Here is a 23,425-nt window from a genome sequence, read left to right as displayed (position 1 = left end):
ATATCCAACAGTTCGTGTTGTTCATAACAGATTGGTGCTGGTGTAGGAGTAGGACAAATGAATTATTTACAAATTCGAGTCTTCTGGCAGACTTGTGTTCAGGTAGGGGATGGAAGGAGTGTGTGGAAATGGTAGGAGAAGGTGTGAGGGGGGTGTGGTATATGAATGGAACTCGAAAGATAGATAGAGCATAGCCAGTTAAAAACATTATTATACTACACAACATTGAGATGCTTAACACTAGAAAACGTCTCTTTGCCATTATAGTGCATATTTTCTTTTCGAAATTCATACGTCTAGCAGGTCTCTCAACCCCTGGAAACTCCATCCTCTGGTTGCTGCCCGCGGTGGGGGGATGCTTCTGCCAAGATGTGCGCTCTGTCCAGTCCGGGGTGATTCCCTCAGACTGACCAGAACCGTTGACCTAGGCGTCCCCGGCTGCACTCCTCGGACTTCAACCGCGGCCTTAGCAGCAGAACCGGATGGCGGTTCGAAAATCAAAAATGAGCTAGTTCCCTGGGCGAGAGAGCTGTGGAATCAAAAATAGTTCATGGGAAAAGGGAAGATCGTACTAGTTCGAGTATGTCAGTTCTTTGGTCTTGACCTTAGATTATATCGTTCTTTTCCAGGCACGGTGTGATCTTCAAACAGTGTTTCAGGTTTTGTAGTGTCCAACTGCATCGACGGTGGCACAGATCCTTGCAGAATGCAATCGCTCTCTTTGTCGGTACCAGTTCCTTTTAGTCGTGCATCGCTGAAGGGGACAAAACGTGGTACAGATTCGGTCTCGGAGTCAGCAACTCCTTGCTAGACCCATTGGTCGTATGGAAGGGGCAACGGGACCCTTTTGCAATGGGCGCCGTGCACCCAATGTTTCTTGCCGTGGACACGTACTGCAGAGCGGGTCGACAGTAGAACCTGGAAAGGTCCGGTCCAGCGAGGCTCCTCGTTCTTCACTCGTCTGAAGTTGCGAATCAGGATCCAAGAGCCAGGTTCGATAGTATGGCCTGGATCGTCAGATGCCGGGGGAGAGGAGCTGTGGACCTGTTGATGTGAAGTATGCAGTTTAGTTGTCAATTCGTGCAAATAGTCAAACAGTGCAGGGTACTCGATCTCACTGAGCTTTCTAGGCCTCGGTACTCCCCATATATTTGCGGGGCGCCCGAACACGATCTCGTGTGGGCTAAGTCCCAGTCGAGAATGGACAATCATCCTGGTAGACAGGAGTGCTAAAGGCAGGGCGTCTGGCCACTTGAGACCTGTGCTAGCTTGGATCTTGGCCAGTTTCAATTTAAGCGTGCCATTATAGCACTCTACCAATCCTGCCGACTGGGGGTGGTTTGCAGCATGGAACTTCTGGCGGATGCCTAGACACTCACACACTCTCTTCATCACTCGTCAAACGAATTCACTTCTGTTGTCACTCCAGACAATCCTAGGCATGCCAAATCTAGGGAAGAATTCTTTGACAAGGGCTTTGGCAGTTGACAATGCAGTGTTGTCCTTAAGGGGGTACGCTTCTACCCATCTAGAGAAGGCGCAAACAACAACAAGTACATATTTCAGGTTGTTGCACCTTTCCATGTGAATGAAATCGAGCTGCAAGACCTCGAACGGATACGTTGGAGGTGCAAAGTGACCAGCTGGGGTTGGGGTTCCTCTACCGGGATTGTGTTTCAAACACACCATACAGTTTCTGACCAGATTCTCTGCACATTTTGGGATACCACTATTCTGCCATACTGGGGCCAACAGCTTACATATTCCTTTTACGCTAATGTGTGCGATTCCATGGGCCATTGTCACCACTGCGAGAACATAAGCGTCCGACAACAACCATCACTGGTGTTCTGACAGTTCGACCCAACAACCATTCGCGTCTAATCTACCCTTGCTTTCTCTCCATTCATTCACCTCTTTCTCAGTCGCGTCAGATTGTATAGAATTCACGCTCTCGATGGTGTCCTCACACATACCCACATCAGGGGTCCATCTAGCAGGACCTACAACATACATCCGACTCATTGTGTTCCTTGCAGTCTCTTTCGCGACCTCGTCGGCAAATGCATTCCCTCGACCAACATCATCTCGGATCTTTCTATGCGTGCTACACTTCACGATTGCAACCTGTAGGGGCAAGGTCAGTGACTCGAGAAGGTCGTGTACTAGCTGTCCGTGTTGAATCTTTGCACCATGCGACGTCAGGAACCCACGTTCACGCCACAATCTTCCAAAACTGTGGGCTACGCCAAAGGCGTACTGAATATCAGTGTACACATTTACTCGTTTTCCTTTCGCCAACACACATGCTCTTGTGAGTGCGACTAATTCCGCTGCTTGTGCAGAATTCTGGGGGATGTGAGCTGTCTCTACAATTGTGTGTAATGTTGTCACGGCATATGCTGCAGTCGTATCACCATTCGGCAACTTGAAACACGAACCATCAACCCATAGATTATCATTACATTCAGGGAGAGGAGTGTACTGCAAATCTACTCTCCCTTTTGTCTCCTCTTCTGTCCTAAAACAGCAATCATGTTTGTCGACCTCATCTGTCTCTGCTGGAATGGGTAATAATGTAGCAGGGTTGAGTGTATCGCACCTCTTTATGTGAATGTGACTTGCTAACAGGGTCAATTCATAGCTGGATAGTCGAGCACTAGTTAGGGGCTGTGTTTTTGTCCTGTTCAGTAGGATATCTACTGCATGCGGGACCATAACGGTCAGAGTATTATTCATGACTAACCCAGCGGACTGTCGAATACAGACAGCTGCTGCGGCAGTGGCCCTCAAGCAACTCGGTAATGCTTTAGCTACGGGATCTAGAGTCGCGCAGAAATATGCGCATGGGCGTTGTTTGTCCCCAAAGCGCTGCGTCAAGACTGATAATGCGCAACCTTCCTTCTCGTGGACGTATAATGTAAACGGCTTGCTGTAGTCGGGGTTGCCCAATACAGGAGCCGAACATAATGCATCACGCAACTCATGGAAACTCGCCTGACAATCTTCAGACCAAGGCAAAGGGTTGGGTGTGTCCTTACGCATTAATGCCAGCAAAGGTTTGGCCAACAGTGAGAAGTTCGGTATCCATTGTCTACAATACGATGTAATGCCCAAGAAGGCACGCACTTCTCTTTGCGTCCTTGGGGCACTCAGTTCTGCAATTGCCTGTATTCTTTCTGGGGTCAGTCTCCTTCCCTCCTTCGATAAGATGTGACCTAAGTAGGTTACTTCTTGTCGGCAAAATTGTAGTTTGGAAAGCGAGACTTTGTGCTTCATGTCACATAAATGACGCAACAACGACAACGTGGCTTGCTTGCATATTTCTTCAGTATCTGCAGCGATCAGTAGATTGTCTACATACTGGATTAGAGTCGCGCCACCAGGTAGAACAATCGTGTCTAGTTGTGTTTTCAGGGCTTGACTGAATATTGATGGGCTCTCACAGTAGCCTTGAGGAGCGCGTTTAAAGCGGAAACTTCATCCTCCTAAATTGAAGCCGAAGATATCTCTGCTCTCCTCGGCAATCGGGATGCTGAAGAAAGCATTCTTCAGGTCAATCACCGAAAACCAATTGGCTGAGGCTTGAAGCATTGTCAATAAGGCAGTAATGTCGGGAACGACTGGAAACTGCGGTACAACGATCTTATTCACTTCCCTTAGATCGATCACAAATCGGTACACAGAGGGCTGTGAAGGATCGGTACGCTTTAAGACAGGCAAAACCGGACTGTTACAAATGTTGCCTGTAGTTTCTTCGATGACATCTTTCGCAATCAGATCATGGACGATCGCTAACAAAGCCTTTTCACATTCGTTTGATATTCGATATTGGGGAATACGTGGCAACCTAACATTCGTTTTTAATGTTATGACATACGGTGCTATCTCTAAATGACCCACATCGTTAGAACCATTCGCCCAAAGTACATCTGGAAGAGATAACAATTCAGTCGGAATTCTTTCTCTTGACAAATACATCAGGGAAATCACTTTCTTACCAAGGGTGAGTTGTACTCCCGAAGGAGAACAGTACAAGGTCGCATATAGTCTCTTCAGTAAATCCAAGCCTAACAAATTTTTCGCCACAACCTGTGGTAAGAATGAGGGGTGCTTCTAATTCGCATGGGCCAACAGAAAGGGGCATGGGACTGGAGATCGGGTTTCTAACAGGGGCGCCAGAAAAACCTACTGAAACATTCATTTCGCCACACAAAGGTGCGCCAGGAAGTTTTGAGTGCATAATCGAACTTTTTGTAGCACCAGTATCCAGCAGAAATGGCTCTGACACTCCGGATGTAATCACCTCAACGTAAGGTCCATTCTGGTCTACTGGAACTGAAACAACTCCCTCTCTTTGTCCATGGCTGTCCTAGCAATTATTACCCTCATTCTCGTTTTCTGCGTAATAGTCATCAGCATAGTACTGAGCTGTCCTGGAAGACGCATTATTCTGTTGGTCAAAGCTATTCATGGAATTTTGAGGAGGAAAAGAAGTGGTGTTCTGGGAGAAATTTCCACGGCCCCTACCTCTAGGAGCCTGTTGAACACCTCTACCTCTTGCACCGGAAACACCATTTAAGCGTCGCGCAAGAGCTTGACAATTACCTTTGAAATGACCCTCTTCTTTGCAGAGTAAGCACATTGATTCGGGCCATACGGAGAACGCTGATGGGAAAACTCGTTCCCTTGCGCGTTTCTTGAATACTGCTGTGGCTGTTGATAGTTGGGCTGACTAGCCGTGCGAGGCGGATAGGCTTGCTGGAGAAGAGCTTTGGTCTTTAAATCTTTAGTCTTTTTGTCTGCCTTATCTAGCTCGTCCTTGCGCCTATTTTCGTAGTACTGGGCTGTGGCTAAAATCTGTGCTGACGTGGAGACAGCCGAAGCACTCTCTGAATCTTTCAATTTATTGCACAGTTCAGGAAGCAGATTATGTACGAATTTGTCTACAAACAATCTTTGACCACCCTTGGTAGCCATGTCCTGACCACTTTGATGAATGAATGAATGAAACATTATTTATATTGCGCAGCTATGCCCAATGGGCGTCAAGGCATGTCTCCTCAAATCTCGTGAAAAAGTCAGACACATTCTCATCTTTCTTCTGTTTGCATGCGGATAGCTTGCCCCAATTTACACGTAATTCAGGCATTAACGTTTTCATGTACGCAATAATCCTACCAGGAAGTTCTGCTATTAAAGGCTCGGGTTTAGAACCACCAATTTGTCTAGCATCAGTAGCGGTAATATTAGCCCATGAATCACCTAGTTCTTGATCATGATCTGCATGACGAATTTTACTCCATAAAGGATGCGGAACAACATTCCCAAACAACATGTCTATGTCTGCTAAATTCATTATACATGAGCTGGCAGTTTGTGATAACTCCTTGTGATACCCTGCGGGGTTTTTACGCGGATCGGGTAATGTCTGTTTGAGTGCTAGAACTTCAGATCTTTTCCAGGGGATATGTACCCATACTCGCTGGAAATGCGGTGGAACAGGTGGTTGTGCATTCGCATCACCTTCCCTCCATACTGGAGGAACCTCTCTCATGGGGTACTGTCGCACCTTTTTCCTATCTGGCACATCATCTTCATACAACGATCTCGAAACGTTTCCCTTACTCCTGTAAGATAACAATACATCTATGGCTTTTTCGACATCGGAACCTACAATCATACCCTTATAAAACCTAGCACGCATACGAAATAACTCATTCATCTTGCGTTTGGGATCGTTTGTCTCCAAATCATCACAAAGATATACACACATCTCCTCAAAGACGTATCTTTGAGTGGGCGCATCCCATTGACTGAAAACTTCCATAACAGACTGAACATCATATTTAGCAGTGTCAGTAACCCATTTGTGTGCTAACTCATTTAGTACTTCTCTTTCCTCGTAATCAGGCAGTTGACTACGCAACTGTCTACGTTCTGTTTTAGGGGTCGTTTTGGGCGACCCGAAGAAAGGTGATAATAGACCAGTGACAGTACTTGTCACGCTCTGTCTGACAGAAGGAGAAGCTTGCGGCGAAGCAGATGCGCCAGAAAAGACAGGCTGATGTAAAGAGGAAGTCGAGGCAACAGCAGAGGAAGTCGAGGCAGTAGCAGACGTAGTATCATAGTGGATAGTTGGAGCAGTAGGCAAAGTCATGGAAGTAGAAGGAGTATGTAGCAAAGGCGGCGGCCCTTGAGAGGGCTGCGCCGGAGAAGTAGGAACCAGCTGAAGAGGAGCTGGTGCTTGTGCAAGGGCTGCTTTTCGTGCGCTAGGGCGTGGTATAACAATACGTCTCGGGGGTCCCACAACACTCGATGTATATGGCGGTGGTGAATTCAATAAATGAGACATTAACGGATCTTTCTCTGATGTTCCCTTTGAGCCTTGTCCCTCATGTGGTAACATCGGGTAGCATTTGTCTATTGCTTGTTTCTTGCTTCTGAGCATTTGTTCACTTTCCTGCTCTTCCTCATTATCCCTGTATGCGATGGCAGCTTGTACCATCGACATACCTCTTTTGTTTTTCTTCGCTAGTTTTATTTCTTTCTGTTTGGCTTCTTTGCGCCATAAGCGAAAAGAGTCAAACATCGCCGGCCGGGCTTTCTTCTTGAACAATTTGACCTCGAGGTTGTCTAATATTTCTGAGTCAAAACTACCATGTTGGGGCCATTTTAAAACACCATCCTTGCGGGTGTATTTTATCCATACCTCATTATACGTGATAGGACCTACTCCATGTTTTATATATAACTCATATGTTGGAGTTCCAATCGGAGGAACCGGACACGAATCCTCTAATCGGGAGTCCTTACTACAACCAAGACAAAACAAGTTTCCAAGTCTGCTAAGACCAGGCATCTTTGCTCACTAGTCTAGCTTCAAACTTCAAGGGATTATCTAATTATGATATTTTCGTGAATACACGAATCCCTCGGTTTTGGTGCTTGCAAGTACCAATATACAAACCGTATCTCTGGGATACCAAACTAAGAACCAAGAACCAATACAAATCGTATCTCTAGGATACCAAAGCTAAGAACCAAACTAAGGACTAGACTAAGAACTGGGAGACGCTCCACTTATACTTAACTGAATATTGAAGATCGGTGACGTCACTAGAAGACTCGTCTATCGTTTCGCTCTACCAAGGATCACTGGGTCCAAAACAGGGCGATAGTCAGGGCAGCAGTCCTTCGTAGCCGTCGGGACGCGGGGAACCTCGCAGCAAAGACCTTCGGAACCACGTCGACATGCAGGGGTCGCTGAAGTGGCTGGCCGTCCTCCGGAATTTTCACACGAAGCTCCTCACGAACATCTGGCTTGGACCGTCACCGCTTGATATCGCCTCGAGTTGGGCGCCAACTGAGGTGCCGGGTTTTTAGAGACCCGGTGGTGCCAGGGGATCACACCCGAAGACCTCTGAGTTCTCCCTGTTCTGGACTTACAGAAACACAGAGTCTTCTAGGTGAAGTCAGTGATCGAGTTTTATTGGCTGCAACCAAGTAACATGCGTCCTAGAAGTACGACAACACGGGCCGTAAGTTCTCAGGAGACTGTTCGTTTTTACAGAACCAGACTTCTCCTTATATACACAAATAACAGCTGCAGGCAAGAATTCTTAAGTTTACGATATGGCAATACAAATATTTCCTCAATAATACAAAGAGCGAAGTCATGCTGGTCAGCACATATTTCAGATGTCCAGTTAGTGATGGATTACTCTGCCAGATCCAGAACTCCCATCAGATATCGATGAAATGCCAATAAGGTTGAGCACCCTCCCATCATAAACGGGTCATAAACAAGAATCATGGACAGGTGTGTGTGTATGGGAAAACAGGGTCTGTATGCAGTGAAGGGTTTATGACATGTTGTAACTTGATGATATCTAGCTCGGCCACTGGGTGAGGAGTTGCCCAAACAGGCTTGGCTGGAGGCAGTGGAGTCAGCTCGTCCAGGTCATGGGGAAGTCAGCTACGGTGGACGTGTCCTTTCAGATCAAAACTCGGCCTTAATCAATTGATTATATGAGGGCAAGTCATAAGATGGATGCCGTTCACAAAATGGCGCCTGAGGGTTTGGGACGGAACCACGATTTAAGGGTGTCAGCATCACTCGATCATGACGCAAATGCATAGGGATGATGTCCTAATCATTACCGGTCCGTCGATACCAAATTCGTCATGTTACGACGACATTTGTGACACGAGTGTGCGGACCCCGAGGCTGGTGAAACGAAGGGGGTCCAAAATTGCAGTACCACAAACTTCATTGAATCTGATCACTAAACATAAATCTGGTTCCCCTCTAGACCCTTGTCCAGCCAAATTTTCAGGTAGAATGGTGGAAGTATTAAATCCCCTGATAAACCCGGTGCTTAATCTTTCTCTCAACACGGGAGTGGTCCCTCCTGCCTGGAAGCAGGCTCTGGTCATCCCGCTTCTCAAGAAGCCCAATTTGGATCTGGCTGAACACGCCAATTATAGGCCAATCTCCCTTCTGCCAGCCCTTGCAAAAGTTGTGGAGAAATATGTACATTCTACTCTCTCCAACTTCCTTGAAACCAACAGCATTCTGCATTGCACTCAATCCGGCTTTCGCACCAACATGAGCACGGAGACAGCGTTGCTTGAAGTAACGGAGGCAATAAAGGAGGCATTGGATGCGGGGGCAAGGCTATGCTGGTCATGCTCGACCTGTCGGCGGCATTTGATACCGTCCCCCATGCCGGTCTCCTTTCGAGACTCAGTGAGATTGGTTTGCGGGGGCACGGTGTTCAGCTGATTCAAGTCCTTTCTAGCGGTCCGGCGCCAAACGGTCTGGGCCCCTCCGTTCTCTGCAGTGGTGCCGCCATTGGAGGTAGGAGTTCCTCAGGGCTCTATCTTGAGCCCAACTCTTTTTAACATCTTTATGGCCCACCTGGCGGCACTAGCGGAGTCGTTTGGTGCCCAGATTGTGTCGTACGCCGACGACACCCAGCTCCTTTTCACGTGTGAGAAGGGGGCAGACTTTGACGAGGAGATCATCAGAGGTTGCTTAGGGGCTGTATTTCAGTGGTTTCGGCAGAACAGCCTTAAGTGCAACTCGGACAAATCCGAAGTGCTCTTTTTTGGATGCCGGTCCGATCCTGTGTGGCATTCTTGGTGGCCCGTGGATATGTTTCCGCCTTCGGTTGCTTTGGCGGTGGCCAAGAACATCGGAGTACAAATTGACAATACTCTTTCGTTGAAGCCCCAGATTCTTGGCCTAGTTGGGAAATGTTTCGGCCTTCTTAAATTGCTCCGAAAATTTCTCCCTCTACTCTCGCAGGCACATAGGAAAATCACGTTGCAGGCTCTAATCGGGTCTCGCCTTGATTATGCTAATGTCCTGTATTTTGGGTTGCCGGAGTATCTTCTCCAACGCCTGCAGATAGTCCAAAACTCTGCTGCTAGAACCGTTTTTGACCTCCATCGGAGAGCCAGAATCTCTGAATTTTTGAAGACTCTTCACTGGCTCCCCATCCGTAAGCGAATCATTTTTAAGGCGCTTACTCTGGCCTTCAAAGCTCTCCATGCTATGGGTGCCAAATACATCCAATGGCGGTTGGCCTTCTATCTGCCTCCTAGGTCACTCAGGTCAGCATCACTAGCTTTGGTCTTGGTCCCTATTATCAGGAGAGCGCGGATTGGAGGGCGGTCGTTTAGATGTCTGGCGCCTCAACTATGGAACACCGTGTCTGTGTCTTTGAGAAAGAGCACAAACTTGTTGACCTTCATGAAGGAGTTGAAATCCTCGTTGTTTGTTCTGTTGTGCCTGCCCCCTCTCTTTTTTTCCTGTCTGTGTTTGGCTTGAGGGTCAGAGCTGATTTGCATATTGCCATTGTCTAACCCAGGATGGTGTGGAGTGAAAAAAAACGATGGATATGGGCCCAGATCTTTGGACTGGGGTGAATGTGTGACATTGATCCACATTCTGTCCATCACCTGTTTTGTTTGCAAACGGGTGCCAAATACATCCAATGGCGGCTGGCCTTCTATCTGCCTCCTAGGCCACTCAGGTCAGCATCACTAGCTTTGGTCTTGGTCCCTATTATCAGGAGAGCGCGGATTGGAGGGCGGTCGTTTAGATGTCTGGCGCCTCAACTATGGAACACCGTGTCTGTGTCTTTGAGAAAGAGCACAAACTTGTTGACCTTCATGAAGGAGTTGAAATCCTCGTTGTTTGTTCAGTTGTGCCTGCCCCCTCTCTTTTTTTCCTGTCTGTGTTTGGTTTAGGTCAGAAGCGCCGGGACACTCCCTGGAGTAGGTGAGCGCTATATAAAACACCACCTAACATAACATAACATAACAAGCGAAAACGCAAAATGCCAGTACTTTGCCGCCAGGTTTCCACATCCGCACTCGCAGGGCAATGCGGTATGGATGAACTGGTCAGGCAAATTTGCGTACGCTTTTTCCCCAGCTCCATTAATACCGCTAGTGGCACGCAAAATGCGCCAACATTCGCTGACGCTGATCCTAGTTGCTCCCACATGGCGAGGCAACCATGGTACACAGCGTTCCTAGAACTGTCGGTGGTACCTCATCAAAGACTGCGACTCACACCCAATCTTCTAACTCAGAGCCATGGAGAAATCCAACACCCTGACCCTCAACAGCTGAACCTGGCGATCTGGCTCCTGAAATCCTAGAGTTTAGATACCTAAACTTGCCCCCAGACTGCATGAATATTATCAATGAGGCAAGAAAACCCACTACCAGAGCATGTTATGCAGCTAAGTGGAAACGTTTCGTCATTTACTGTAGTAACAACGATATAAACCCACTTGATGCTTCTACTGAAGACATCATTTGCTATCTCTTGCACCTACAACGCTGCAATTTAGCCTATTCATCCATCAGGATACATTTAGCTGCGTTAGCAGCATATCTTCAAAACAGGCAACACCTTTCACTGTTTAGGGTGCCAGCAATTAAAGCGTTTATGGAAGGACTTAAACGCGTAATTCCTCCAAGACACCCACCTTCACCAGTCTGGAATCTGAACATTGTTTTAACCAGACTTATGGGACCACCTTTTGAACCACTACACTCATGCGAACTACAATTTCTTACTTGGAAGGTGGCTTTCCTTATTGCCATTACTTCACTTCGAAGAGTTAGCGAGCTGCAAGTCCTAACTATTCAAGAGCCATTCATTCAAGTACATGCAAATAGAGTAGTTCTCAGAACAAACCCTAAATTCATGCCAAAGGTGGTATCCCATTTCCATATAATTCAAACCATAGAACTGCCAGTGTTCTTTCAAAACCCACAAACAGTAGCTGAAAGGGCCTTGCATACTCTAGATGTCAAGAGAGCTCTGCTATATTATATAGATAGAACTAAGGCATTTCGAAAGACAAAACAGTTGTTTGTTGCTTTCTCACCACAACACAAAGGCAACCCTATTTCAAAATCAGGTATAGCCAGATGGATAGTTAAGTGCATCCAGATATGTAATTTAAAGGCAAAACACACCTTAACAGTTTCCCCTAGGGCGCATTCCACACGCAAGCTAGGGGCATCCATGGCTTTCCTTGGAAATATTCCTTTAGATGAAATTTGTAGAGCAGCCACATGGTCAACCACACATACATTTACAAAACACTATTGTGTAGATGTACATTCCAAACAGCAAGCTGCTGTAGGACAGGCTGTTCTCAAAACTCTTTTCCAGACTGCTGCAGCTGACACAGGTAGCCACCGCTAGGGGAGATACTGCTATACATTCTATGCACAGATATGAATTCAGCAGCCCACATGCCTCGAACGGAATATGCTACTTACCAGTATGCATCTGTTCTTGGCATGTAGGGCTGCTGACATTCATATAGCCCACCCGCCTCCCCGGTGCCTGTCGCAGCTGTAGCATTCACTCTTTGCATGGACATCTCTTACTGTACTATACTCCATCTCTGCCACAATGGCGAAAAACAATCTGGGGATGGAGAGGATGCCCATGCGCACTGTAGTCCAAGGGAGGAGCCACCTATCTCGTGATACTTCGAAGACTCTTCCACGACAACAATGTGCAATCATCCGGACCCAACACTAGTCGGCAATCTATGCACAGATATGAATGTCATCAGCCCTACATGCCAAGAACAGATGCATACTGGTAAGTAACATATTCTATCTCCTTCATGCAAACACAGCAGCTGGGCTTAAAAAAATAAACGTTCATCGCCAACAGTGAATTGCCCTCCTCGTTAAGGGTTTTGCAAAGGTTTTTTTTTACATCATTTGCTAGATGTATTGAGCATATTTATAAGTGCCTTCTCACCAATATTTTCATTAAAGAAGGGTGCCCCTCGCAGGCGGAGACTTGGGACAGTTTCAGTTCTTGTAACCTACCTGGGATTTCACGGACTTCAACGGAGAAGGGGGACTGCTGCCGAATTGGGGCTCAGATTTAGCTTGCTGCCACTTAATCCGACGCAGGACTACGAGGACCAGCTTGCTCAGCGGCTCGTCACCTGCCGCAGCTGGGGCCTCTTTGCGCTCCTCCCTTCTGGTGCATATAACGCCTCACGGCCCCCGCTTCGCGGGAGCCGCTCGCAGGCGGAGACTTTGGGCAATTTCAGTTCTTGTAACCTACCTGGGATTTCACGGACTTCAACGGAGAAGGGGGACTGCTTCCGAATTGGGGCTCGGATTTAGCTTGCTGCCACCTAATCTGACGCGGGACTGCGAGGACCAGCTTGCTCAGCGGCTCGTCACCTGCCGCAGCTGGGGCCTCTTCCCACTTCCTCCCCTGCCTTTTTAGACACACCCATTCCACAGGACGTGCATGGGCGGTCGCCGGGCGAAGCCCAGGCCAATGGCGGGCCCGTTGTAGCCCGTTCGAGCACTTCCCCGGAACCACTGCAGCCAGATACCTGTAAGTACCTTTTGAGGAGGGGACGTTTTCCTATTTAAACTGAAGCACACATTTGTAACATGGCTGCACGGGAGTCCAGAAGCAAAGGACTTAACAATAAACTTACAGGAACACTGGATGATTTTATAATAAGAACTAATCTAGCAATCGACCAGGGTATTAAGCAATTGGAACGCAGGGTGTCGCAGGATCTTGCTATGGCCAAAAGATCCTCCTTGGGGCACCTTGCGAACGCTCGAACACCAGAGGTCCCCAAGGATCAAAATATGGATAATGCACACATGGTCATTGATTAAACCATTGCCCAAACTGATTCACCTAGACAGGATCCGGTCCAAACTCCCCCACATACCCAAACGATCCAACAGGACTTTTCAGTGCGATTGGACACATCCACCCTGGGAAAAACCCCGGAGAGACCGATTACCCGCCAGTATCATGGTAACCACACAGGTGCAATTCCTAAGAAAAAGCAGCCCATTGTAAAAAAGACTGGAGCTAGATCAGTTAAAAGTCACAGAAAACACGTAACTCCGTCAAGCCCAAAAGACGCTGAGACGCAAAGTTTAACTGTAGTACTCGACTCACCTATGCAGTTGGGAAATTTAGACGGTAATACTGTCAGGCATAGGCCCTTCCAGGGAAGAACTCTCGACATGGGAGGACTGCCTATGCACGAAAATTACTGCACATTTGAGTGCCATACTACGTCCACTGGAAGAGAGACTTGCCAGTATTGAAAGCCAACTATTTAACTTTGAACAAGTAACAGTGGCCACCCTAAATAGTTTGGTTAACAATGCATTAGTTCAGGCCAACAGGAATGTGTCAATTGAAGTGGGAGGGGTTGCGACGCACGAAAATCTTGCCTCTTCTGTGACAAAACAGGTTGTCGTTAATCCCACTGAACCCACAGGGGGAGCAAATGCATTGCCAAATATATTGGGTGGGGGGTTTAGGGCTGACAAGCACACAGTGTCCAGTAGTGTAGGCGGAGTACAGATTGACACTACTTCTTACGATGGGCGTGCCACTTTGGATGCAGGTATAAGTAGGAGAATTCGAAATGAACCCCCAAGTGGACTTGCCACCTGAAGTCAGTCCCTATTTAATTATTCTCACAGGGGTGCCAGAAATTAGAACGCCAAATGTTGATTCATTTTCAACCTCAAAAAATAAAGTTATTCATTGGCTTAATGCGTATAGACCCCTCCCTCAACATATGAGTACTGAAATATCTATGGCCGAAGGGTGGGTTGGGTAGGGCGTTCTCCCAAAACTCTAACTGGCGATTGTATATTGGGCAACTTCAGAGAACCACATATTATAGACTATATATGTAATTGGAAATCAGCTAGTGTAGGCACAAAGATAGAAGTCAGACCTCTCTCCTATTTTTATCCCAGTAAACAACTGAGAAACCCAGATGAGGGTTGGACCCTTGTATCTTATATTCGAGCGGCGAGGGGAGGGAAGAACTGGGATGGCCACCAACCACTTGTCCAGAATCAGATTTCATGCTACAATAGGTTTAGTGGCCTGGACCAGGTCGACTGACTCACTAGGGTCAACCAGGATATACAGGATGAGGCCCAGACTAACTGTGTGGTTGTTGAGGATGGCCAGATTCTGGTGGAGAGAGACCAGGTATGTGAGTTGCCAGGAGCCCAGTATCCCCCAATAGGGACCCCCAGGAGTAGTAACATGCATGTTTTGGATAGGGCGGTCGATGATTACTCACCAATATTGTCTCCTCCCACCATCGGAGTTGATAATTTAATGGGAGAGTTAATATCACAATGGATTGCACACGGTCCAGCATAGGGAACTCAAAAATTGGCCTGCCCAGAGTGGGGCACCTTTGTGGACGGCAGCGATATATGTGTATTCCAAGAAACCTGGGCTAGGGAGGACAAATACAGAGTGGGTTTTGCAGCATATAATATTCCCGCACGGTGTGGAGGCAAGGGACGCCCATCGGGGGTCTCACCATTTGGGTTGTCCTACACTTGGGCTGCTCGGGCGAGATTATCCTGACCCACTCCGATGATATTCAGTGTGTTCTCCTGTCCTGGCAAAACCTCTACAAACATGCCATCGTAAACGTCTACTCACGCCCAACAAGTGTGGCAAGCGAGTCTAAAACCATTGAAGAGATATCATTCTTCCTTGGCTCCCTTGGTAGGGACATACACTACTTGGTGGCCGGGGACCTGAATTGCCACTATGAGCCACTTTTGGTCTAAATGAGGGAGCCCTTGACGGGCGAGGATGAACACTGGGGAATTCCACCTTGACAGTCTTCACGTCCTGGTCCCCTCTGGCCATTCAGATCACAACCCTAACTCTGAATAATTCTATCAGGGCTTGCAACGGTCGCATGCCATCTGACATTCCGTCCAAGTGTACCCTTAACAAAAGGGGCCATGAGTCAAGACTGGACTACATTATGGTGGAGGCATGTTTATGGCGGAAGGTCGTTGACTTCGAGGTATTGTTTAGGGTGGACAGTGATCACAATGCACTGAGCTTGAGGATAGAGTGCCCATGGCCCAAGGCAAATAGAAAGGAAACAGGCCTGGATGCGGTAGAAGGGTTGGCCATAACCAACAACAGACGCAGAGTTAAGTGGGATAGACTGGTCGTATCACGAGATGCACTACCTAAACTATATAGTGCAGTTGTACCTTTCATCGAGAAGGTGGGTTCTTTAATTTCTTATCCCGTGGTACCAGACTTTAACGATAACATGCAGTACGTGCACCAGGATCTAGTAGCCTGCCTAACAGAATTTCTTATTCCCCCGGGCTCCAACAAGAGGTGTAGGGTGCCTGTTTCTACGTGGTACAGCGCCTCTTGTAGGAAGGTAAAATCAGTGCTTATCGGGGCCCTTAAAGATGGGAGAGATAAAACAATTATTCGCTCCCTAAGATCACAATACAAAGAAATAATGAACCATGCTAGGAAGGAGTGGGATATGGACAAATGGTCTAATCTCTCCTCCTCATTAGATGCTAGAGATGCACGTAGATTCTGGGCTATAGTCAGTACAGGGTCAGAAGAGCCTAGATCCGCAATTGAACCCAATATAGAGGCGGGGGTTTGGGAGTTCCATTTTAAGTCCCTATACGCAGTCGTTGCAGATCTAGAAAGTCCATTGGTACATACATCTAGACTGGGGGAAGGCGATGAGCATGAATTCTCAGTCGAAGAAGACTTTACTGCCATAGGGAATTTGGCCATGGGTAAGGCCCCTGGCCTAGACAGGCTCCCCGGGGACTTATTCAGGGATCAACCGTTGATGTGGGCCCCTTACCTCTGTGCCCTTTTCAACCCGATTTTGGGAGGTATGGAGATACCAGGTACTTGGTTGGGAGCGGAGATTGTCCCAATCTTTAAGAAGGGCTCTCCTCTGCTCCCAACCAATTACAGGCCCATTAGCCTCATAAACGTGCCTCAAAAAATCTTCTTCCGACTAATTCTGGATCGTTTACAAGAGGGGATTGAGGAGCATGATATCCTCAGTCCCTATCAGGCCATATTTAGGAAACAAACATCTAATGTGGACCAGATTTTCCGCCTCATAATGCTATTCTGGAAGACGGACATACTGGAGGGTGGCAGCCTCTATATGGTCTTCGTGGACCTCCGGTCCGCGTTCGACCTAGTACCTAGGGGCAAACTGTGGGTGGTGCTCTTGGACATGGGAGTTCCAAACGCAATACTGGTGGTACTGATGAGGCTGCATACACAAAACTATGCACAGGTTAAATGTGGGAGGGATGGGGTGTTGTCGTCCCGGTTTCCAGTTCCGAGGGGGGTTGGGCAGGGGTGCGTCCTGGTACCAACCCTGTTCTGCCTTCATGTGAATGGTGTCATATCGCACTTGGATGCAGTTCCCAACAACGAGGCACCCAAATTGGCAGGCAGGAGGGTGCCAGCGATAATGTTTGCCAGTGACACCCTCCTGCTTTCCAAGTCCCCCATGGGGATCCAGCGTGTCCTGGATGGATTTATCGACTTTTGCAGTTGCCGTGGACTGGAAGTCAACACCGATAAGACTAAATTCATGATTTTCAGTCCTCCGGCCCTCACCCGCCCAACTCCGCTCCTGGGCATGGTTAGATTGGAGAGGGTACAGACTTTTCAATACCTGGGGGTGACGATCAATGAAAATCTTTCCTGGGGTCCCCAACAGGTGAAATCTCAACTCAAACTTTCCCAACTAGTGGGTGGCATCCTTAAAATGACAAATATGTCTACATTCAAGCCAGTGAGCCCCGCCTTGGAGATCTACAAGGTTAAGGCGAGGGCATTGGCCCTTTATGGTAGAGAACTTTGGGGGCACTCCTGTAGACCGGGAATTGTTAATGTGGAGAATAAGTTTGAGGCAGTTACTTGCACTCCCACAAAGCACTCCTCTCCTCCCACTGAGATTAGACTTAGGACTGAGTTTTATCCAGGATGAGCAAGCTCTGAAACCTTTAAGGTTTTGGCGCATGCTATGGATAACCCCAGAACTGTCCAATTATAGGCTTGAACTAAAGGATGTGCTGTGTCATGGTAGAGCAGCAAAAATCCCCTGGCTTGCATTCGTGAAAAACGAACTAGGGAAAATGGGACTATCGGACCTCTGGTATGATCCAGAACGGGCATGCAGGGGGGTTTCAGGCAAAATACTTGCGAAGACCTTCATGGATCACGAACAGAATATATGGCTGCATGACTCCAAAGCTGGCTCTTTGATAACAACCTTTGTAACAATCAAACACTCTTATGCCTTCGAGGAGTTTTTGAATGTTATCTATCCAGTAGGAGCAAGGAAGCTTTACATCCAATGGAGGCATGGAACACTGCCACTAGGGGCATTTGTAGGCTAGTGGTCGACTTCCACGAGCAAATCCTGTCCTGGATGCGGCGCGACCAAGGAGGATGAACTGCACATGCTCTTCTTCTGCCCCGCTTACAGAAAGGCCAGAAAGCATTGGCTGGTACCCCTATGCAAGAATATGGGATTTGATAAATGCTCTGTTGCAATGAGAGTCTTTAAGACTGACACATCACCACATATAGTGTTTGCACTCTCAAAGTTCCTTTTAGCAATGTGGTCCATAAGATGTTCCCTCATCAGAGCGGTACCCAGGGTTGAATCTACATAGTGATTGGATAATTTGCTTGATAATCTGCTATTATCAAATGATAATTTTATGTTTTTTGCTCATGTACACTGTTTTTACTGTAATCTTTTATGACTGAAAAAATGTTGAAATAAAGATTCAATGAATAGTAAGAAGGTTGAGTCCTTTCTTTTAGCTGTGGAGCAAAAGCTGCCTGTTGTTGGGGACTATCGTCCCCACAACCAGTCCATGAAACTACTGACTAGAGTAGTCAGTTTCCAGTAACATGTCCCTGAACACCTACTAGCTCTTCCTTCTATGTTTGTGTTCTGAGCCCCTCCGTCTCCCCTTGGACCTACCAACGATGTTTGGTCTCTGTGTAAAGGCGCTTTCGTGTACTGGATTCATGTGAGGTGCAGAGCCCATTTCAGGTGTCTCCCTTGTATCTATGTAGCCTCTAAAGTTGTGTGCTGTTCCATAACGTTAGTGACAATGTGCATTCTCTCCTCTCACTGCATGCCCTGCCGCTGCTTTTTAGAGTCACTCCTTGTATTGAAATTCTTTGTAAAGCAGATGCCACTTATAGGGAAGATTATAATCTCTCTGACATCACTTGGTACGTAATATCCCATACCTGGGCCAAAAAAAAAAAACAGACTCTGTATGATTTACTATATGGTGATACTTCCCTAAAATATTGCTCATTTTACCCATGCTTCAGTCCATATAAAACTAGTCTTTGCCCTCCCACCCTCTAGTCCACACAGTACCCTGGATCCCGCCAGCTATTACATGCTCACCTCTCAAGAGAACTTACAGATAGAATAGAAGTTTTCTTGCTGGTGGACACGGAACACTTTCTGTTAGTAACTCCACTGGGTGCAATCCTATTGGTGCCTGGCCTGTGTTATTGCATTGCTTGCATTAGATTCTCCACGTGCCTGGCCTATGTTATTGCATTATTTGTATCAGATTCTCCACGTGCCTGGCCTGTGTTATTGCATTGCATGCATCAATCCTAGTGCTTGGCCTGTGTTATTGCATTGTTTGCATCAGATTCTCCACGAGCCTGGCCTGTGTTATTGCATTGTTTGCATCAATCCTAGTGCCTGGCCTGTGTTATTGAATTGTTTCCACCAACCCTAGTGCCTGGCCTGTGTTATTGCATTGTTTGCATCAACCCTAGTGCCTGGCCTGTGTTATTGCATTGTGTGCATCAGATTCTCCTAGTGCCTGGCCTGTGTTATTGCATTGTCTGCATCAGATTGTCCTAGTGCCTTACCTGTGTTATTGCATTGTTTGCCTCAATCCTAGTGCCTGGCCTGTGTTGTTGCATTGTTTCATCAGACTATTCTAGTGCACGGCCTGTGTTATTGCATTGTTTGCGCCACGTTTTCCTAGTGCCTGGCCTTTGTTATTGCATTGTTTGCGTTACGTTTTCCTAGTGCCTGGCCCGTGTTATTGCATTGTTTGCATCAGCACTAGTGCCTGGCCTGTGTTATTGCATTGCTTGCATAAGATTCTCCTAGTACCTGGCCTGTGTTATTGCATTGTTTGCTTCAACCCTAGTGCCTGGCCTGTGTTATTGCATTGTTTGCATAAGATTTTCCTAGTACCTGGCCTGTGTTATTGCATTTTTTGCATCAGATCCTTCTAGTGCCTGGTCCGTGTTATTGCATTGTTTACATCAATCCTAGTGCCTGGCCTATGTTATTGCGTTGTTTGCATAAGATTCTCCTAGTGCCTGACCTGTGTTCTTGCATTGTTTGCATCAGATTCTCCTAATGCCTTGCCTATGTTCATGCATTGTTGTCATCATATTCTCCTAGTGCCTGCTGTGTCATTGAATTGTTTACATCAGATTCCTTAGTGCCTGGCCTGTGTTCTTGCATTGTTTGCATACGATTCTCCTAGTGCCTGGCGTGGTTTATTGCATTTTTTGCATCAGTTTATTCTAGTGCTTGGCCCATTTTATTGCATTGTTTGCGTCAGATTCTTCAAGTCCCTGGCCTATGTTATTGCATTTTTTTTTTTAGCAGAGTTTTATATAGCGCAAACTTGACCCGAAGGTATCGGGTATCAGAGCGCTTTACACGAGCACCAGTTGCATTACATGAGAACACATTAATTTTTGTTAGGCACGGGGAGATTAAGTGATTTGCCCAGAATCACAGGATGTTGCGCATCCTTGCTGAGACGCGAACCTGGTTCCACAGATTTGAGGTCGACCGCGCTAGCCATTAGGCCAACTCCTTTCTCCATTGTATTGAATTGTTGCATTGCATTGTTTGCATAAAATCCTTCTAGTGCATGACCTGTGTTATTGCTTTGTTTGCATCAGATTCTCCTCGTGCTATTGCATTGTTTGCGCCAGATTGTCCTCGTGCCTTGCCTCTGACTGCAAGGAACACTGCACTCTTCCTGCAGTTTGAATCTACTTCCTATTTATGTAGCAACAGACAGCACAGCATGTCTGCCAGAGATATTGTAAGGTCAGAAACAGTAAATAGGTAAGTAGGTATGATGGAAAACAAACTGTTGAGTAAGATCTTCAACGAAGAAGCTGCTTTGATAGACGGCAAAACATCCATGTGGAAACATCATCAGTAGGAAAATGGTACATGGAATGATAATGGTAGATTTATTTACACTTCTGTGCAGTACGTGTCACTTATTATTCTTTTCTTCCACTCTCATTGGATGGTAGTAATTTTAAATATCTTTACACCCAACAGAAAACCATCCTTGAATGTATGAAATGACCATCTATAATGAAGCTAATGTTGTAAGTCTTCAATAATAGCAGAAATAATGAGCTACAGTATTCAGCAAAACATCAGTACAGTCAGCGACAGAGGAACCTCCACACAAACAGACAGATCCCGGATGAAACATCAAGGGCAGTTCAGTGATTGTAAGAGGCTGAGCTGTGCACCTCCATGCCACGAGACGAAGAAATGACCGCTACAAAATTAAGGCAACAACAATAACCAACAACCTCCTGTATAAACAAGAGTCCAACACCAGCTTTGATTGTGGGTTCATTATGATGTGATTACGGCAGAGCTCTGTGTTCTAATATAATGACAAGCCATCATTTAGTACTCTAGGTGAATTGTAAGCTCTTTCTGGGTAACTCACAACAGCCAGAGAAAAGCACAACAGAGCGGAGCCAGACAATTGACGGGTAAAGGAAAGAGGAGTTCTTGTATCTACAATACAACAGACTATCGCAATTTGCACTGGCCAAAAGGAAGATACATCTTTACCCGCAAGCGTGCATAGCCATAATCCAATCTAAAGGCACAATCACCTACAAAGACACTTTCTACGTATTAGGAGTGTGGCAAATGTTTGGTGGCTATTGCATTTTATTGTTAAAACAGAAATCAAATGTGTAAAATACCGCACACATATAAAGTGTGTGAGAAAAACACAAGTGCTTTATCAGCCATATTGGCCCATCAGGAAATACAGTCAAGCGATATAGACAAATATATACCCGACCCACAAACACTAACCAAGAAAGAAGACTCATACACATGCAGCAAGAGCTTTAGTTTGTCATCAATACTCAAGCTTCATCAGCACACGAACACAGGACAAGAACCTTTCAAGTGCAGTGAATGTGTAAAGAGCTTTAGTCACTTATCAAACGTCCAAATTCAAAAGTGAACACACACAGGAGAAAAACCATTCAAGTGCAGTGAATGTGTAAAGAGCTTTAGGTGATTGTCAGTGCTTCAAAGTCATCTGTGAACACACATGGGGGAAAAACCGTTCAAGTGCACTGAATGTGCAAAGTACTTTAGTAACTTATCAGAACTACAAAGACACCAGCGAACACACACAGGGGAAAAGCCATTCAAGTGCAGTGAATGTGTGAAGAGCTTTAGTCAGTTATCAAGCCTACGAAGACATCAACGAACACACGCAGGGGAAAAGCCATTTAAATGCAGTGAATGTTTAAAGAGCTTTAGTCGATTATCAGTGCTTCAAAGCCATCAGCGAACACATACAGGGGAAAAACCATTCAAGTGCACTGAATGTGCAAAGTGCTTTAGTGAGTTATCAAACCTTCGAAGACATCAGCGAACACACACGGGGGAAAAGCCATTTAAATGCAGTGAATGTGTGAAGAGCTATAGTCAATTATCATCCCTACAAATTCATCAGCGAACCCACACGGGGGACAAACCCTATCATTGTAGTGAATGTGACAGTAGTTTTCGTAACTCTTCAGCATTAGGGAATCATCAGCAAACTCACACAGGAGAAAAACGATTCAAGTGCAATGAATGTGGGAAGAGCTTTAGTCGATTATCAGACCTACAAAGACATCACCGAACACATACAGGGGAAAAGCCATTCAAGTGCAGTGAATGTGTAAAGAGCTTTAGTCAATTATCATTGCTTCAAAGCCATCTGCGAACACACACGGGGGAAAAGCCATTTAAATGCAGTGAATGTTTAAAGAGATTTAGTCGATTATCAGTGCTTCAAAGCCATCAGCGAACACACACGGGGGAAAAGCCATTTAAATGCAGTGAATGTGTGAAGAGCTATAGTCAATTATCATCCCTACAAATTCATCAGCGTACACACACGGGGGAAAGACCCTATCATTGTAGTGAATGTGACAGTAGTTTTCGTGACTCTTCAGCATTAAGGAATCATCAGCAAACTCACACAGGAGAAAAACAATTCAAGTGCAATGAATGTGGGAAGAGCTTTAGTCGATTATCAGACCTACAAAGCCATCTGCGAACACACACGGGGGAAAAGCCATTTAAATGCAGTGAATGTTTAAAGAGATTTAGTCGATTATCAGTGCTTCAAAGCCATCAGCGAAAACACACGGGGGAAAAGCCATTTAAATGCAGTGAATGTGTGAAGAGCTATAGTCAATTATCATACCTACAAATTCATCAGCGAACACACACGGGTAATAAACCCTATCCCTGCAGCGAATTTGACAGTAGTTTTCGCAGCTCTTCAGCATTAAGGTGCCATCAGCGAACTCACACAGGAGAAAAACCATTCAAGTGCAGTGAATGTGCAAAGTGCTTTAGATGGTTATTACAACTTCAGAGTCATCAGCAAGCACACACGGGGGAAAAACCCTATTAGTGTAGTGAATGTGACAGTAGTTTTCGCTTCTCTTCAGCATTAAGGTATCATCAACAAACTCACACAGGAGAAAAATCATTCAAGTGCAATGAATGTGGGAAGAACTTGATTATCAGAGCTACAAAGTCATCAGCAAACACACAGGGAGAAAACATAGAAGGGCGCTGAAAGTGTGAAGGACTTTTGATAGAAGACCCGACTAGCAGTAAAGAAGAAAAACAGATAACAGTATTTTCAAAGTTATAAAAGTGTTTGTTTCCAGAGATTGCTC

At 46.2% G+C, this 23,425-nt stretch overlaps 1 protein-coding gene across 1 annotated transcript in view; it reads left to right on the top strand.

Annotated features, from left to right (window-relative positions):
• LOC144806331 (uncharacterized) overlaps positions 1–23,154 on the top strand; it is a 438,966-nt gene extending 415,812 nt beyond the window's left edge. Inside the window, exons 7-9 of the mRNA XM_078672719.1 lie at positions 20,760–21,614; positions 21,699–21,752; positions 21,837–23,154. Coding sequence (XP_078528845.1) covers positions 21,418–21,614; positions 21,699–21,752; positions 21,837–23,154 — 1,569 coding nt within the window. The 5' untranslated portion in view covers positions 20,760–21,417. The remainder of the gene's footprint in view (positions 1–20,759; positions 21,615–21,698; positions 21,753–21,836) is intronic.
• Positions 23,155–23,425: the final 271 nt, after the last annotated feature.

Source organism: Lissotriton helveticus (assembly GCF_964261635.1).
Source record: "Lissotriton helveticus chromosome 1_1 unlocalized genomic scaffold, aLisHel1.1 SUPER_1_unloc_63, whole genome shotgun sequence".
Classification (NCBI taxonomy): Eukaryota; Metazoa; Chordata; class Amphibia; order Caudata; family Salamandridae; genus Lissotriton; species Lissotriton helveticus.
Note: the sequence above shows the minus strand (reverse complement) of the source record. Positions and strands in the feature narration are given on the sequence as shown.